The sequence below is a fragment of the Emys orbicularis genome, chromosome 9, assembly GCF_028017835.1.
Source record: "Emys orbicularis isolate rEmyOrb1 chromosome 9, rEmyOrb1.hap1, whole genome shotgun sequence".
Taxonomy (NCBI): domain Eukaryota; kingdom Metazoa; phylum Chordata; order Testudines; family Emydidae; genus Emys; species Emys orbicularis.
Genome location: NC_088691.1, coordinates 2,768,569 through 2,785,814, shown reverse-complemented (window position 1 = coordinate 2,785,814; position 17,246 = coordinate 2,768,569). Strand labels below are relative to the sequence as shown.

At 39.2% G+C, this 17,246-nt stretch overlaps 1 protein-coding gene across 4 annotated transcripts in view; it reads left to right on the top strand.

The window, feature by feature from the left end:
* Positions 1–14,967, top strand: part of KLHL13 (kelch like family member 13) — a 122,249-nt gene extending 107,282 nt beyond the window's left edge. For all 4 annotated transcript variants that reach the window (XM_065410792.1, XM_065410795.1, XM_065410794.1 and 1 more), the window contains 2 exons: positions 8,683–8,796; positions 13,383–14,967. In XM_065410792.1, coding sequence (XP_065266864.1) covers positions 8,683–8,796; positions 13,383–13,870 — 602 coding nt within the window. In that variant the 3' untranslated portion in view covers positions 13,871–14,967. The remainder of the gene's footprint in view (positions 1–8,682; positions 8,797–13,382) is intronic.
* Positions 14,968–17,246: the final 2,279 nt, after the last annotated feature.

Sequence of the window (17,246 nt, the reverse complement as noted above, 5' to 3'; positions counted from 1 at the left end):
TTAAAAAAAAAAATCATTTTTTGACAAACACCTTTAAATAGTATGTGCTATAATTTTTTAAAAAAATATTTTTTCTGATGCCTTGAGGTTTATATGGGCCTTGTTATCGAGGGAGAAACTGACAGACTGTGCATGGAAAACAGTGAATCTGACTATAGGCAATGTAAAAAATCCTGAAAAATAGCTAACTTCTGTTAGTTGTGATAATCTTAGAAGTTAGTTGTGAGTGTAGCATCCACAAGATTTTCAGTCAGAGTTATGATCTTCAAGTTTATAGTGTTCATCTCAAAAATGAACACTGCAGCTACATAGCTGATGTTCAAAAATTAAGGATTTTGGAACTGACAATAGTCTGTTCTCAAACAGGCAATTCTTTTATAACTTTGTATGAACCATAATATTGTACACTAGCTTCTGCATGCTGTATCTGCTGTCCCCTGTCCTAACTTGCCTATGCGTCCTCATCTGTAGATCCTCCCTCCAGTTGGTGTGGGATGAACAGCTGTCTGGTGTGTTGGAGACAGAAGAATGAAGTGATGTGGCCATCAGTTGAATTTTTGGTTCCTGTTAGGTCATCTGTGACTTTTTTTTTTTAGTTACTTAGTCCATAGTGTGCTTAGTATTTTACTAGAACTTGCTTTGTTTTTTGAATATTTTTTTTTCCAGAATACCAAGAAATGCCAGGAAAAAACTTTACATATTGTCCATATGTTCACATTGTTGGGCTAATGAAATTGGTAGTGTTGATCCACTACTAGGAAGTAAACAGTCAAACTAACAGGGTGGATTGATTTAAATCATCGATTTTAATTACATTTTGCATTTGTACTTAGTTATTTTCCTAAAGAAAGATGATTCTCATTGGTGGTAACCATTAAAACATGATATATTGCAACTAAATATAGCCTTTATGTTAAATTTGGTGCTGCTTTTTGCAAATCAGGAAGACACGCTATATCTATACACTTTTATTTGAGCAGTTATGTAGCTTAACTCACATCCTTAATTTTTACATGTTTATTATGCTAGAAAACAGTGAATAATGCATTTCTTATTTCTAGATGGTTAATTTTTTTACTTGTGCAATGTGTCAAGTTCTATTTGGATGGAAATTCAAACACAATTAAAAATGCAAAAAAGCAGCATTTTAAAGTTATTTATTTTTTTAATTAGTTAAATAAAACTACCTTAAATGTCCTGGATACATAAGAAAAAAGTTGATCAAAAATTATCAAAACATGTTTTACATTTAAAAACTAACTGATTTATGAAGTAAAGGAACTATTATCTACAGTTAGTTAGTGAACCAAAGTGATTGTTTCTTGTCATCATGTCCTTCCAGATCTTAGAACTAGTAGATCTCGTAGATTGGAAGAGGAAAACAAGCTGTTTTGCTTTTTTCAACTTCCTATTTATTTTTAACTTTTAATTATTTCAGTTCAATTATTAGTTCATTCAATCAACTGAAATGAAAATATTCTCCCTGAACCTGCAGATGAGGTTACTGCTCTCAAAAGCGCATTTAGCATATCAGGAAACTCTGGAACCAGGTGCTTAGCCCTTGGCTTCCACCAGTTCAGTGCTTTGATTTGCTTTAAAACTTTGGTGATAAAAATATACTGCTTAATTTTTTTTAATGTAAGTTAAATTATTTTAATAGATTTGAGTAAGTTGCAGGAACAAACCATCCCGATGTGTAGAAAGAATAGTGTAGAAAGAATAGTAAATATGGCAGGCGACCAGCTTGGCTAAACAGTGAAATCCTTGCTGAACTTAAACGCAAAAAAGAAGCTTACAAGAAGTGGAAGATTGGACAAATGACCAGGGAGGAGTATAAAACTATTGCTCAGGCATGCAGGAATGAAATCAGGAAGGCCAAATCACACTTAGAGTTGCAGCTAGCAAGAGATGTTAAGAGTAACAAGAAAGGTTTCTTCAGGTATGTTAGCAACAAGAAGAAAGTCAAGGAAAGTGTGGGCTCCTTACTGAATGTGGGAGGCAACCTAGTGACCGAGGATGTGGAAAAAGCTAATGTACTCAATGCTTTTTTTGCCTCTGTCTTCACGAACAAGGTCAGCTCCCAGACTGCTGCACTGGGCAGCACAATATGGGGAGAAGGTGACCAGCCCTATGTGGAGAAAGAAGTGGTTCGGGACTATTTAGAAAAACTGGATGTGCACAAGTCCATGGGGCCGGATGCGCTGCATCCGAGGGTGCTAAAGGAGTTGGCGGATGAGATTGCAGAGCCATTAGCCATTATTTTTGAAAACTCATGGCGATCGGGGGAGGTCCCGGATGACTGGAAAAAGGCTAATGTAGTGCCCATCTTTAAAAAAGGGAAGAAGGAGGATCCGGGGAACTACAGGCCAGTCAGCCTCACCTCAGTCCCTGGAAAAATCATGGAACAGGTCCTCAAGGAATCAATTATGAAACACTTAGAGGAGAGGAAAGTGATCAGGAACAGTCAGCATGGATTCACCAAAGGGAAGTCGTGCCTGACTAACCTAATTGCCTTCTATGATGAGATAACTGGCTCTGTGGATGAGGGGAAAGCAGTGGATGTGTTATTCCTTGACTTTAGCAAAGCTTTTGATACAGTCTCCCACAGTATTCTTGCCGCCAAGTTAAAGAAATATGGGCTGGATGAATGGACTGTAAGGTGGATAGAAAGCTGGCTAGATCGTCGGGCTCAACGGGTAGTGATCAATGGCTCCATGTCTAGTTGGCAGCCGGTTTCAAGCGGAGTGCCCCAAGGGTCGGTCCTGGGGCCAGTTTTGTTTAATATCTTTATTAATGATCTGGAGGATGGTGTGGACTGCACTCTCAGCAAGTTTGCAGATGACACTAAACTAGGAGGCGTGGTAGATACACTAGAGGGTAGGGATCGGATACAGAGGGACCTAGACAAATTAGAGGATTGGGCCAAAAAAAACCTGATGAGGTTCAACAAGGATAAGTGCAGAGTCCTGCACTTAGGACGGAAGAATCCCATGCACTGCTACAGACTAGGGACCGAATGGCTAGGTAGCAGTTCTGCAGAAAAGGACCTAGGGGTCACAGTGGAAGAGAAGCTGGATATGAGTCAACAGTGTGCTCTTGTTGCCAAGAAGGCTAACGGCATTTTGGGCTGTATAAGTAGGGGCATTGCCAGCAGATCGAGGAACGTGATCGTTCCCCTTTATTCGACATTGGTGAGGCCTCATCTGGAATACTGTGTCCAATTTTGGGCCCCACACTACAAGAAGGATGTGGAAAAATTGGAAAGAGTCCAGCGGAGGGCAACAAAAATGATTAGGGGTCTGGAGCACATGACTTATGAGGAGAGGCTGAGGGAACTGGGATTGTTTAGTCTCCAGAAGAGAAGAATGAGGGGGGATTTGATAGCAGCCTTCAACTACCTGAAGGGGGGTTCCAAAGAGGATGGAGCTCGGCTGTTCTCAGTGGTGGCAGATGACAGAACAAGGAGCAATGGTCTCAAGTTGCAGTGGGGGAGGTCCAGGTTGGATATTAGGAAACACTATTTCACTAGGAGGGTGGTGAAGCACTGGAATGCGTTACCTAGGGAGGTGGTGGAGTCTCCTTCCTTGGAGGTTTTTAAGGCCCGGCTTGACAAAGCCCTGGCTGGGATGATTTAGTTGGGAATTGGTCCTGCTTTGAGCAGGGGGTTGGACTAGATGACCTCTTGAGGTCCCTTCCAACCCTGATATTCTATGATTCTATGATTCTATGATTCTAAGTTTAGGCCTTAACGTAGGTTGTCATAACTTCAAATTTAAATTTAAGTACATTTGTTTTTAAAAATAAACCTGCATTTAATTTAAATAAAATTGGATTTAAATTAAAATATATATATTGATTTTTATCCTCCCTGCAAGATAACTGTTGCTCCATTTGGAGAACAGGCAAAATTGGAATGGAAGGATGTTTATCTAGCAATAGGTAGGGGGTGGAGTTACCTACATCAAAGCCAAGAAGTTGCAATATTTCATTTCCAGACTTGGAACTCCTTAGCAGAAAGTAAATGTAGACATTGAGAACCAAAATATTTTTGGCTCCAGATATGAACAGTTTTATCACTGACGACATCTTAGTCTCATGCATACAAATGTCCCTGCATCCATTGATAATTGGTAACTTCTGTATTTCAACGACTTGGCTTAACCTAAATATTATTTAACCAACCCAAAAGTCACTTAACAATTTTATTGTTTATCACAACTTTAATAAATTGTGATATGCTATAGCATAATTGATAATATTTACCTTATTTATAAATTAATTTTGTTCCATATTTTTGGTCCATTTAACAAAGACATCAAAATGTTTGGCACAACTGGCAGCATCTATTCAAGAGATTGATATTAAAACAGCAGATGCATTTCAGGTCAAGACTATTGGTATTTCCTCATTTTCATAAACACTAAATTAGCTCACAAATTATACCTGTAAATCAAGTTCGCAGCTTTTTGTGAAAGAAATGGAAGTGTGATGGGTTTTGTCTTTTTTATGGCCTCCAGCAATGACTTCTTGTGCTATGGCCTTGTCAGACCTCACAAAGTATGCAGAGTTGACTTGGACAGTAATTGGATGAGAAATGTCCAAGGAAAATCCAGGATGCAACTGGAAATAGGGACTTGTGTGAGTAATTTAATAGCTGCCACTTTCCTTCCGAGTTCCTGCTGAATCGGTTGTTCAGCACACTGTTCAGGGTATTGTCATTGGCAGCGTCATCAGTCCTGAGGTAGTGATAAATTTTTGTTTAGGGAGCTGCATTCTGTGCTGAGCTTACTGGTGGGTGGGTGTATGGGTGTGTGTGAGAGAGACAGCGAGAGTGAGAGATGCCCCTTTTTGCTAGATTCCCCTTGCTAAAGTGCACTTTGGAAGTACTCTCAAATTCAGAATTACTGCCATAGCTATATCTTGTCCTTAGAAATTGTCCCTAAGGATTTTTTCAGACAATTGAAAATAACCTGTGGGCTTGTTTTAAAAATAATAACCAAAAAATTAAATAGTCCTTTTATAGTCCTTGTATCATGGTACTGAGATACTGAGTCACACAATAGATTCCTGCCAGCACTGCAACTGTCAAACTTTTAGAATGTCAAGATTCTCAGCCTTTCAATTTTATATATTTGTGTGTCATGCCGATGGTTTGAGATGACAGACTTTAAAATTAACCCTGGCCCATCACACCAGTATGGGAGTTTCAGTACTTGTCTAAGACTGAATAAAAGCAAGTCCTAGGGTAATATTTAATCTCTGAAAACTGAAGACATTTGTAGTCGGTATATACGAAATGTGATTCAGTTATCTGAAAACAGAGTTTGCTAACCTGACCTGATTTATTTAAAATTAAGAGGTTTAATTTGCTTTCAAGACAACAGGAGTTTTAACGTTATAGGTTGCTACACCATGCATTGTAGTCAAACTATATTGCTCCCTCTTAAGTCTCTGGTCACATCTCCTTTCAAGCTGCTATTCTGAATACCTCATTCATATCCTTTTCCCGGGATCATGTCTGTGCCTTTTGTAAGGCCCCTAAATCTGGAACTCCCTTTCTGACCCCATCCTGTTTCCAAGTACCTCCTCTAAACTCTCCACCAAGGAAACTTAAACTATGGTTTCTTTTTAAATTATTGTACTGTTCTCCGATGCCTGCATTACTTTCACAAGCAACCAAGTGCTAGTATTTTTGCCCTTGACCTCTTACAGTTTGACTATTCCCTTAGTCCTCAACAAGGCAGATTAATTTATATCAGTGATTTAATTCAGCAGCAGGAAATCTTGATAACAATAATCAATTTTAATCTTGTTTTTCATTTGTACTTTTTATTTGCCTAAAGAGAGGTTGATTCTCATTGTTTTTAATTTGGTACTACTTTTTGCTAACCAGGAGGATATACTACTACAGCAGTTGTATAATTTGACATATACTTATTCAGATTCTTAATTTTTACTTTGTTAGAAAATAGTGAATTATGCATTTCTTATTTCCTAGATGATTAAGTATTTACTTGTGATTTCTGTCAAACTGCATTTGGATGGAAATTGAAATTCAATTAAAATGCACAAAAATAATAAAGTGGCTTATTAGTTAAATAAAATTATCTTAAATATCCTGGATACACAAGGAGAAAAGCGAGTTTATGAAAACATTTTGCCTTTAAAACTGATTTATTAAACAAGGAAAGTATTATCAATAATTAGTGAATTGACGTGATTGTTTCTGGTCACCATGTCATTAAAGATTTTAGAACTAGTAGATCTCATCCTCTCTCACCTCATTTTTATTCATAGATAGTAACAGGAAAACAAACTTTCATGCTTTTTCATTTGGTTTCTCAACTCTGAACGAATGAATAATTTAACTGAACTAGTTGAATAAACTGAGATGAGTGAAATATGAGTCAAAACTTTTGATACAGTCTCCCACAGTATTCTTGCCAGCAAGTTAAAGTAGTATGGGCTGGAGAAATGGACTATAAGGTGGATAGAAAGCTGGCTAGATCGTCGGGCTCAACGGGTAGTGATCAATGGCTCCATGTCTAGTTGGCAGCCGGTTTCAAGTGGAGTGCCCCAGAGGTCGGTCCTGGGGCCGGTTTTGTTCAGTATCTTCATTAATGATCTGGAGGATGGTGTGGACTGCACTCTCAGCAACTTTGCAGATGACACTAAACTGGGAGGAGTGGTAGATACGCTGCAGGGTAGGGATAGGATACAGAGGGACCTCGACAAATTAGAGGATTGGGCCAAAAGAAACCTGATGAGGTTCAACAAGGACAAGTGCAGAGTCCTGCACTTAGGACGGAAGAATCCCATTCACTGTTACAGACTAGGGACCGAATGGCTAGGCTTCAGTTCTGCAGAAAAGGACCTAGGAGTTACAGTGGACAAGAAGCTGGATATGAGTCTACAGTGTGCCCTTGTTGCCAAGAAGGCTAACGGCATTTTGGGCTGTATAAGTAGGGGCATTGCCAGCAGATCGAGGGACGTGATCATTCCCCTCTATTCGACATTGGTGAGGCCTCATCTGGAGTACTGTGTCCAGTTTTGGGCCCCACACTACAAGAAGGATGGGGAAAAATTGGAAAGAGTCCAGTGGAGGGCAACAAAAATGATTAGGGGGCTGGAACACATGACTTATGAGGAGAGGCTGAGGGAACTGGGATTGTTTAGTCTGCAGAAGAGAAGAATGAGGGGGGATTTGATAGCTGCTTTCAACTACCTGAAAGGGGGTTCCAAAGAGGATGGATCTAGACTGTTCTCAGTGGTACCTGATGACAGAACAAGGAGTAATGGTCTCAAGTTGCAGTTGGGGAGGTTTAGGTTGGATATTAGGAAAAACTTTTTCACTAGGAGGATGGTGAAGCACTGGAATGGGTTACCTAGGGAGGTGGTGGAATCTCCTTCCTTAGAGGTTTTTAAGGTCAGGCTTGACAAAGCCCTGGCTGGGATAATTTAGTTGGGAATTGGTCCTGCTTTGAGCAGGGGGTTGGACTAGATGACCTCCTGAGGTCCCTTCGAACTCTGATATTCTATGATTCTATGAAATATTTTCTCTGCAACTGCAGAAGCTATCAAAAGCTGGTTTGTCACTTCAACAGACTCTGGTTCCAGGTGTTTAGCCAGTGACTTCCACCAGTTCAGTGGTTTGAAGTTTCTTTAAAACTTCAGCAACAAACATGTACTTCTTGAATATTATTTAAATTATCTTACTATATTTTATTAAGTTTAGGCCTTAAGACAGGTCATCATAATTTTAATTTTAAATAGGTTTATTTTTAAAAAGAAAATGTATTTAAATAATTTTTAAAAACATTTTAAATCATTGATTTTTATCTACCCCAGCCCTCAGTCCTGCAAACAAAATTGCATAAACGGAGCCCTGTTCCCACACACAGCTGCCTTTAAGTCAGTAAGGCCCTACGTAGTTTTCTTTTCAGGCTTGGATCCTGGAAGCAATTCGGGTTAGACCTGTATTCTTTTTTGTAAAGTGCCATGCACTTCTGTGGTGCTGTATAAGTTGTAAATAGCAGCCACTACAAAAGGTGGTACCACATTCCCAAATCAAGAATTCATGTGTCAGGTGTCCTTTCAGGCAAGCTTTGAGTGAGTGGCATAATGGGATGCTAATGCAGTAGGTAGAACACAAGCTGGGTCTATATCCATATGTGCCTGGGTGGGACACTTTTAAAGAAATGTGACTAACACAGGTCCTTCTGATTCCCTAATGCTTTCATCCTCTTAGACATATTTAAAGTTTGCTTCATATCAGTTTGCACCCGACGCTGGAAGGGTTGTATGAGAAGGAGGATTAGAAAATCAGATATACCTAATTTTATTTTCACTTTTTTCAAGCACACCACAGTGTGTACAGAGCAAGATAAATTAAAGCTATGGCAGGCTAAGCAGCAACTGTATTGAATGGCAAACCAGGGGAAACAATTGGGCAAGAGTTCTTTTTCTTCTTCACTTGTGGGACAGAAAACGTATAGGCTATTCAAGGATATCTTTAACTACACTGAGTATCTGAACGTATCTCTGAAACTTTCTTATATGAAGAACACATTTTTCATTGGTATATTGTCTATTTATGAATGTATTAATTTCACTACTACTGCACTCAAAATCAAATTACCATGCTAAATTCAAGCACTCTTGTTTTTGTTTTGTTTTTAACAGCCACAGTGGAATGTTACAATCCAAGAATGAATGAATGGAGCTATGTTGCAAAAATGAATGAGCCCCACTATGGTCATGCTGGAACTGTGTATGGGGGATTAATGTATATTTCAGGTAAACCGTTCTTATAAGTTTATGAACAAAATCCACCACACATGAGGCATATTGGCTCCATACTTTTTCCTACTCCAGTGGGTGAAGGAAGATTAAAAGAAGTGTTCTTAGATATAAAACATCTGCATGTTTCAAACAGTGATTCATAGCTTCATACAAAGTTAGTCAAATAACATACACTTATTAAAATCTCTAAAAGAACCATTTTAGATAAAAATACCGCAGTTGTTAGATACTTATTTTAAACATCTCTAATTTGCAATGCTCACTAGTACATCTTAACCGTCAGTGCTGCATTTTTATGAACACAAACACTCATATAGTTGTCATATAGAATTTGTCATTTTGCCCTTAGATAGTTACCTCACTAAGGATTGGAAAGGTTAGCTAATGCTACAAATACTGAGATAAGGATCAACTTATGCAGGGCCGGCTCCAGGGTTTTGGCTGCCCCAAGCAGCCAAAACCAAAAAAAAAAAAAAAAAAAAAGCCGCGATCGCGATCTGCGGCAGCAATTCGGCGGGAGGTCCTTCACTCCCAGGCGGAGTGAGGGACCGTCCGCCGAATTGCCGCCAAATACCTGGACCTGCCGCCCCTCTCCAGAGCGGCCGCCCCAAGCACCTGCTTGAGAAGCTGGTGACTGGAGCCGGCCCTGAACTTATGTAAGACAAAGTTGGAAGGATTTTAAGATTAATCACAGTACACCTCTACCCCGATATAATGTGACCCGATATAACACTAATTCGGATATAACGTGGTAAAGCAGCGCTCGGGGGGCGGGGCTGCGCACTCCGGCGGATCAAAGCAAGTTCAATATAACGCAGTTTCACCTATAACGCAGTAAGATTTTTTGGCTCCCGAGGACAGTGTTATAGCGGGGTAGAGGTGTATGTGAGTGGTGTCTTTACTTCTTTCACTACTTCTCTGTTGCTGTAACTTTGGTTGGTCCTGTGCCTCTGAAAGGCGACAGTGTAATGCATGCGGTTCAAATCAGGAGCCATAGTTATTCCTGAGAAAGCAAGTTCTCCAGTCTCCCAGATAATTGTTCTCCTTTGAGGGGAATTCCATGCCAAGTCAATAAATGGTCCCACCTGACCTACTCTGATTTCACATGCTTTTCATGGGTAGTGGCATTTAGTAGGCTCCATGCCCACATTTTTGCCTCATGCTTGTTCTAAATAACACTTGGCTCAGAATTTCCACTGACCTCAGAGAAGGACACTTCCTTTTTATAGCGATAGTGCAGTTGAAATGAGTGCATTGCACCCAGTGTATATTCTACAACCACTCTAACAATTCCGTTTGCCCTCCTTTAAGAACTCAAATGCAGATATTCTAGGACATTGGTTTATTGCAGTTAAAACATCAAATTAATACCAAAAATGATCAATCCTTATACAGATTTTAAGAAGGTGTCTGTCCATATGGTTATAATTCCCAGCTAAAGAATTTTGACCAGAGGGAATCTCATCTATAATTGCTTAATACTAAAGCCAAATTATTATCTAATGTCTGGACAACCTCAAAGCCAATTGTAGAGCTTACTCCTTGGCTTTCGATGTGATGGCTAACCCTTCTTTCCTCCCCAGAGATGGTATAATACAGACGGTAACAGGAAATTCTTGATAAGCCATCGTTTAACAACTCTTATTTTCCTGAAATTGTCAGTGACAATCTCAAGTCTTTCAGTTCTATTAAACCTAGTACACACCATATACTGTAATGAGTATCTCTGCGAGACAACATTTAGAGCTGTTTATACCTGCGGAAATTTTCTTTCAGGCTCCGTCCCTGACTGGCCTTTATGAGTGCAGCTCTACCTTCATTTCCCTGCCCTAAACATAAAAAGGCTAAATAGACTGGGATGTCTTCCAGGTAATAAAAACAAGACAAAAACACAAAAAGGAAAAATTATATTTAGAATATCAAGGGCTTTAGAAACTCTTCAGCTCTCACAATCTCCTAGAGTCTGAAAGAGTAAAAGCTGGAACTGCAGTCAAGGAGCCAGACGGTGATGTTCTGCTGGCACAGGACTCATTGCTTGCGGGCCTCCTTCAGGTACAGGTGAAGACTAGAGAAGGCTGTAATGGCTTTGTAGTTGATGTGACTTCCTCTCTTATCAATATTGGGGGTTTTAGCAGGTCAGTCTTCTCTCAGGTGACTTAGTGACCCGAAAAGGCGAGGCTTCTTGGCCTTACCCTTAATTCTTAGTCTGTTACCTTAGCTTACTCAGCCTTGGACTATCTACACTGGAGCCATGTAGCTTGGTCCAATCAGGAGCAAATTTGGTCATTTGTAGCAAGAGTCAATATGGAAAAGTCCTACTTAAATCAGCCATTTTAAAAATAGTCAGTGTTTTGCATATCAGAGAAACTGAGTCTGTGATCTCCTCCCCCCACCCTCCAAGTATAAAAATGATCTTGGTACATGAAATCTCTTTTTAGGAAGCTGGCATGATCTTATGTGGGTGAAAGGTCTTAAGATATTAAATCACCAGTTTACAGTAAGTTCAATATAAAATACTATAAAAATAGCTTATTGGAAAAAACCCTAGTAACAAAACCAGTCACTCCAAAATCATTCATCAGCAAAATTAAAAATAAATTCAAATTTATTATCAGTTTCATCATCTTCAATTTCTTCTTCCCTCATTCTTTTTGACCTTCCATTCTAGAGCTATGCTATTGGTCAAAGAGCTTACTTTCTGAACTCTTCATTTTCATAGAGAAAAATTACTTTATAGCTTATGAAGAAGAAACCCATTTGAAATATAAACCCCTACATTTTATATAAGGGTCTATATTCCCATATAAGCTGTCCCTCATTTAACTCCCTGTTGCTCATTTTCTTTATGGCGCATTTGTTGTTGGAGCCATTGATGAAGATTATTACCGAATGGAGGGAGGAAAAATCTTGCTATCAAGGCATGTTCCCGTAACTCTACTGACATTGAGAGCCCTCTCTAATGCCAGTGGTTAAAGAAAAAGCACCATGTTAAAGAGCAGCTATGTCTAAGGGAGCCTGAGGTTATGCACTCAGGGTCACTGGCCTACTATTAAAGTTTACAAACTTATGTAAATGTCCCATTTGCACTTTTGTTTGTAGGAAGCTATCTGAGAAGCAGGTAAGTTGCCCCTGAAATTTGCGCTGTTTGAGGGTATGTCAAAGTTGCTGTTCAACATCAGCTGAAGTGGCAGCAGTGACATGACTTGAAAGTGAGTAAGTGCTGCTTGGAAATGGGTCAAATGGAACAAAAATCCTTCCCCAGGCAGCACTGTTCATTTCACTCAAAGCCACCACTGCTGGTTCCTCAGCTGATGTCAGAGTACCTCTGATACGCTCTTGACAGAGGTGCTCTTCGGATGTAGCTTACACTTGGACAATTGTCTGTCACTAGAGAGCAGGTAAAAGGGTTACTAATTTACACTTGTAAATTGTAGTCTGTCAGATTGGGACCATGAGCAGGGACAGTGTGCTCACTTTTCTCAGAACTGTTGCTGGTTCTTTAATTTCAAGCTCTTGAAATAAATGAAAGTGGGGGAAAGTTTGCCAAATCTGAAAGTGTAAAATGGGAAAGGAATACAACTATTTTCTCTCTTTTAAAAGATTCATATAAGCAATGGAGAATTAGTCAGAGAGCCAAGTTGCCTCTCTCAAATCCACAACTAGAGGGGGACCTTTGCACATGTATATCTCACCAGTTCAGTTCAGAGGGAGGGCTCAGCTGCCTCTGAGGAACAGTACTCTCCCCTCTTCAAGACCCAGCAGAATCCTCTTCACATAGTCCAAATTCTGTGTTGGCAAAAAGGTAGAAACTGGGTGATCTGTAATGAGGAATGGACAGGATATAGATGGAGCCTAGGGAGATGCATGTTTTCCCCAGCACCATCTATGGCTACATGGTGCTTACTCAGAAAAGAGAATACAACCCGGGGCTATGTTATCTTGTTGATTGAGCCATTCCCCCAGAATTCCCGGGTGCGGCCACACTCTGGGAGCGTCCCTACTAATGCAGGTGCCATGGTGTGGAGATGTGTGTGCTCCACACAAATGTTTCTGGTCTCCCATATCTATATCCTTGGGCTGTGGTTCTCAACCAGGAGTACGTGTACCCCTGGGGGGTACGCAGAGGTCTTCCAGGGGGTACATTAAGTCATATTTGCCTAGTTTTACAACAGGTTACGTAAAAAGCACTAGAAAAGTCAGTACAAACTAAAATTTCATACAGACAATGACTTGTTTATACTGCTCTATATACTCGACACTGAAATGTACATACAATATTTATATTCCAATTTATTTTATAAATATATGGTAGAAATGAGTCAGCAATTTTTCAGTAACTGTGCTGTGACACTTTTGTATTTTTATGTCTGATTTTGTAAGCACATAGTTTTTAAGGGAGGTGAAACTTGGGGTACACAAGACCAATCAGCCTCCTGAAAGAGGTACAGTCGTGTGGAAAGGTTGAGAGCCACTGTCCTTGGAGATCTTTTAGAATTAGTTGAAATACTGTTACATTTTTGCTATGACTTGTGTTTACTCCAGGGTCAATATTACTTTGATTTCTTTCTGTCTTTCTATAGGCGGAATTACCCATGATACTTTCCAAAAAGAACTTATGTGCTTTGACCCCGACACAGACAAATGGACTCAGAAGGCTCCAATGACAACAGTCAGAGGTCTGCACTGCATGTGTACTGTTGGAGACAAGCTTTATGTTATTGGCGGAAATCACTTTAGAGGAACAAGTGATTATGATGATGTTCTAAGCTGTGAATATTATTCACCCACCCTAGACCAGTGGACTCCAATTGCTGCTATGTTACGTGGGCAAAGTGATGTTGGGGTTGCTGTCTTTGAAAATAAAATCTACGTTGTTGGAGGGTACTCTTGGAATAATCGTTGTATGGTGGAGATAGTCCAGAAATATGACCCGGAAAAGGATGAGTGGCACAAGGTCTTTGACCTCCCAGAATCACTTGGTGGCATTCGAGCCTGCACTCTTACAGTTTTCCCACCAGAAGACAACACAGGGTCACCTTCTAGAGAGTCACCTCTTTCGGCACCTTAAAAAAATCCTTTGACTTACGGTGTTGTGGTAATACCTTTGCACTGCATCATGGAGTGTCTCATTTTTCTTCAGTAGTATCTGTTAGGCTTAGCCTACAGCAATTGGTACAGTTACTGAGGGAGGAAAAAGAAAGACTTTGACATTACTTGTGCTGTTTGTTTGGCCTAGAATGTTTATTGAGTGGTTAACAAAGATTATGGGAAAATGTACTCAACAGAGCCAAATCTTTAACAAGTGAGAAACAAGATATTGTCTATAAAATATATGAATTAGGTACGTTTTTAATGTTGTGTATTGGGTGTGAGGTACCTTACAACTTACATTAGGAAGCCCAGTAAGTCAAATTGGAAGGGGTTGCAGTGAACGTGTAATTATGTTCACTAAACTTCATATTTGAAAGTCTTTCTTCCTTTCATCTTTGATTGCAGATTTTAAAGGGAGGCAGCCTGCACCCATGTGAACTCTGACAAAAGGTTGCCAGCAGGCCTGAGCTACCTCCCTCTTTTCACAGAGTATTTTTGACATATCTCTTTACTGCCCAGCTGGGTGGGTGCTTTAAGAGCATATGGAGTTTCTTCGGCAGACAGGAGAAATCAAATAATAATTTAAAAAAATTAATATTATGCAACAGGTGGACCCTGTGTAGGCCCGGGGTTTTTTAATAACATATATTGAGGGTTTTTTCCCTGACTCAATTAAGTGACACTTCAAACAGAAGACTTAAAATGTTTGGGCTTTTTAATTTTTGGTCTCTTCCCCCTCCCCCACACACCCAGTAATCAGCTTCTGCTTGTAAGGGAGCCTAAGCTATTAATAAATTGGAATTCAGTACAGTTGTATGACCTGTTGTATGCCTGTATTGAGTTATGTGGATAAGGGCTAGAAATGTTAATTCAAGCCACTACATTTGACCAAATTGTTCCTTCAGATCAAATTTAATCTAATTTTTCTCCTTTGCTGTTGAGATAACTTACATATTACATGTCCTCTGTAGAGTCTCAGTTAATAAGGTTATTTAGCACAAAGTGCAGCTTCAGCAGGAGAGCTGCTTTTTGCTCAGTGAACTCAGACTACCATGTTTTACCTTCTTTTGTTCAATAAAACTTTTAACTGCAATTATTCAGCCTAAGATACCTCATTAATGTTACTTGGATTTTCTTCTGCTGCTCACTGTTGCCAGGGATACACATTGCGTATATCTGTGTGGGTAGATTAATTTGCTAGGAAACCAATGCACAAGTGGTCTCGAATGGGTACTTTGACCTACTTTCAAGGAACTATTTTGGCCATACTTGTCTATTGTAATTTTAAGGACTGAAAATGTGGAAATAGTATCTGAACCATTGTGCATAGAGTGAGCTAATATTTAAATGTTCAGCAGTACAAATGTACTATACAGTAATCTTGATTGGTTCCAACATAGTAATTTGCTTCTGAATACGTTTTTTTTTTTTAAAGTTCTGGTTTTAAATCAAATTAAATTAAAATGCAGGGCAAATAATCGCAAATATTAGCCAGTTTTGATTATCTAAACCTCAAATCCTCATTATTGTTTTTGGCTTTCCATTATAAAAAGCACAAGAATTTGTACTAATTGCTAGCAATCACGGTGGCTTTTGCAGACATCTGGAGATGGTTGTTTACATTATTTAACTTATTTTATTATGGCATCTATTACCAGTTACAATATCAATCTTAGTAGCATGCTGTCAGCATAAGTGTTCTTTTCCACGTTTTTCCACTGTAACAATATTGGGTTTGAACCCTAAATCTTCTAACATCTGGTGTTTGTTTTTCTCTGATGGAATTTAATTGGTCATGTGTCCTTCACTCATTATTCAAATGTACTTTTATCACAGGTTTCATATTTTAACATTATTTTGCTTAAAAGCAAAGTGGATCTTCCTAAAAACATTTTCTAACTCTGAGCTAGTTATGTTGAGTTACTACAGGCGATCCTGTATGGAAATGAAAGATTGAATGCTCTTGGAAAATATTTGACCTATCGAAGATCAAATGAGTATAGGTAAAATATTTTGTTCCACTCATAGGAAACAGAAGATGAGAAAATATTGCTGTCACTAATGCAGATATTTAACATACACTTTACCTATTTTTAGATTAAATGCCAACTCTAGTTAACTATTGTGAACATAAAACCCAGAGGCCTGTATCATATTTACTTTATTTTTCAACTAGAAAAGAAATCTTCCTCCTAGAAAGAGAAACAGCAACTCATTTTGGATGATTCAATTATGTTTTTGGTTTCTGAATCCTTAGGGTCCACTTCTTGAAAGTGGATCTTAGCCCCTGATGGTCTGCACTCTGAAGATGCTGATGGTGGAAAGACCCTTTGGAGATATCTTCCTGAAGGTTAGAAGAGGAAGTCTAGCAGCTTCCCTGTCTGAGAGCAGCCAGGTAACTGGAACATGGCAACTCTTTCAGTTTTAGGCATTCTTTTTAATGACAAAATGTTAGCTATAATCCTTAAATGCAACGTGCTTGTGTTGAATTTCTGCACCAATGCTGGATGTATATGGGATAATGGATTAGATTTGTCCTTAAATAAAATGCTTCTCCTTTTGAATTTTTTTCCTGTTATTTTTATGGCTAAAGAATTCCACCACACAATGAAATTATTTCAGATCAGTTCACCAGGATTTAAGAGTAAATCTCAAAGACTCAATGGAGATGGCAAATTGTTTTTCTTTCGTGGTGTGCTGTTGAATAACTTGACACTGACTGCATCTCTTTTCATGAGAACCCGAGAGAGCCTCAATCTGTGAATCTAGAAGGAATTATGGAAAGCTACTTCCAGGAGAAGGATATTAACCCTCCACTTTTAGCAAGGTTGCTTTCATGGAGAGATTGTGAGCTATCATGGCATTAAATGCTCACAGTACACAGATGATAAAATAAAATAAAATAAATTTAATGATGCTCAACTCCTTTACATCAATTGTTAATAGTAACATCTTCTAATTGTCGCAGTACCAAAGCGAGAATGGGAATTGAATGCAAAGTTGATGCTTACCCTGATTTGGATGCAAGGGATGTTAAGGGGACAGCTGGAAGAGCCATGGTAATCTCCAACACTCAAAGGCCAGAGGTGTCTGTCTTCCAACCATTAAGGCAGTTTGTAATCTCAGGGTCGATCTGGACTTCTGTCTTGGTTCCCAAACAGCATTCCTAGCAGCTGTTGCTTTTGTCCATTTACAGCTGGTCAGGAGACTGTCGCTATCCTCTCAGAAGCCACACGTTTGACTTCCAGGCTTGACTGCTGCAATGTGCCATACGTTGTCCCAAAGCCATTCCGGATTTCATTTGTTGCTTTGAATAAATTGTGGTGTTGCTGTACTGTGTTTACAGTTCGAAG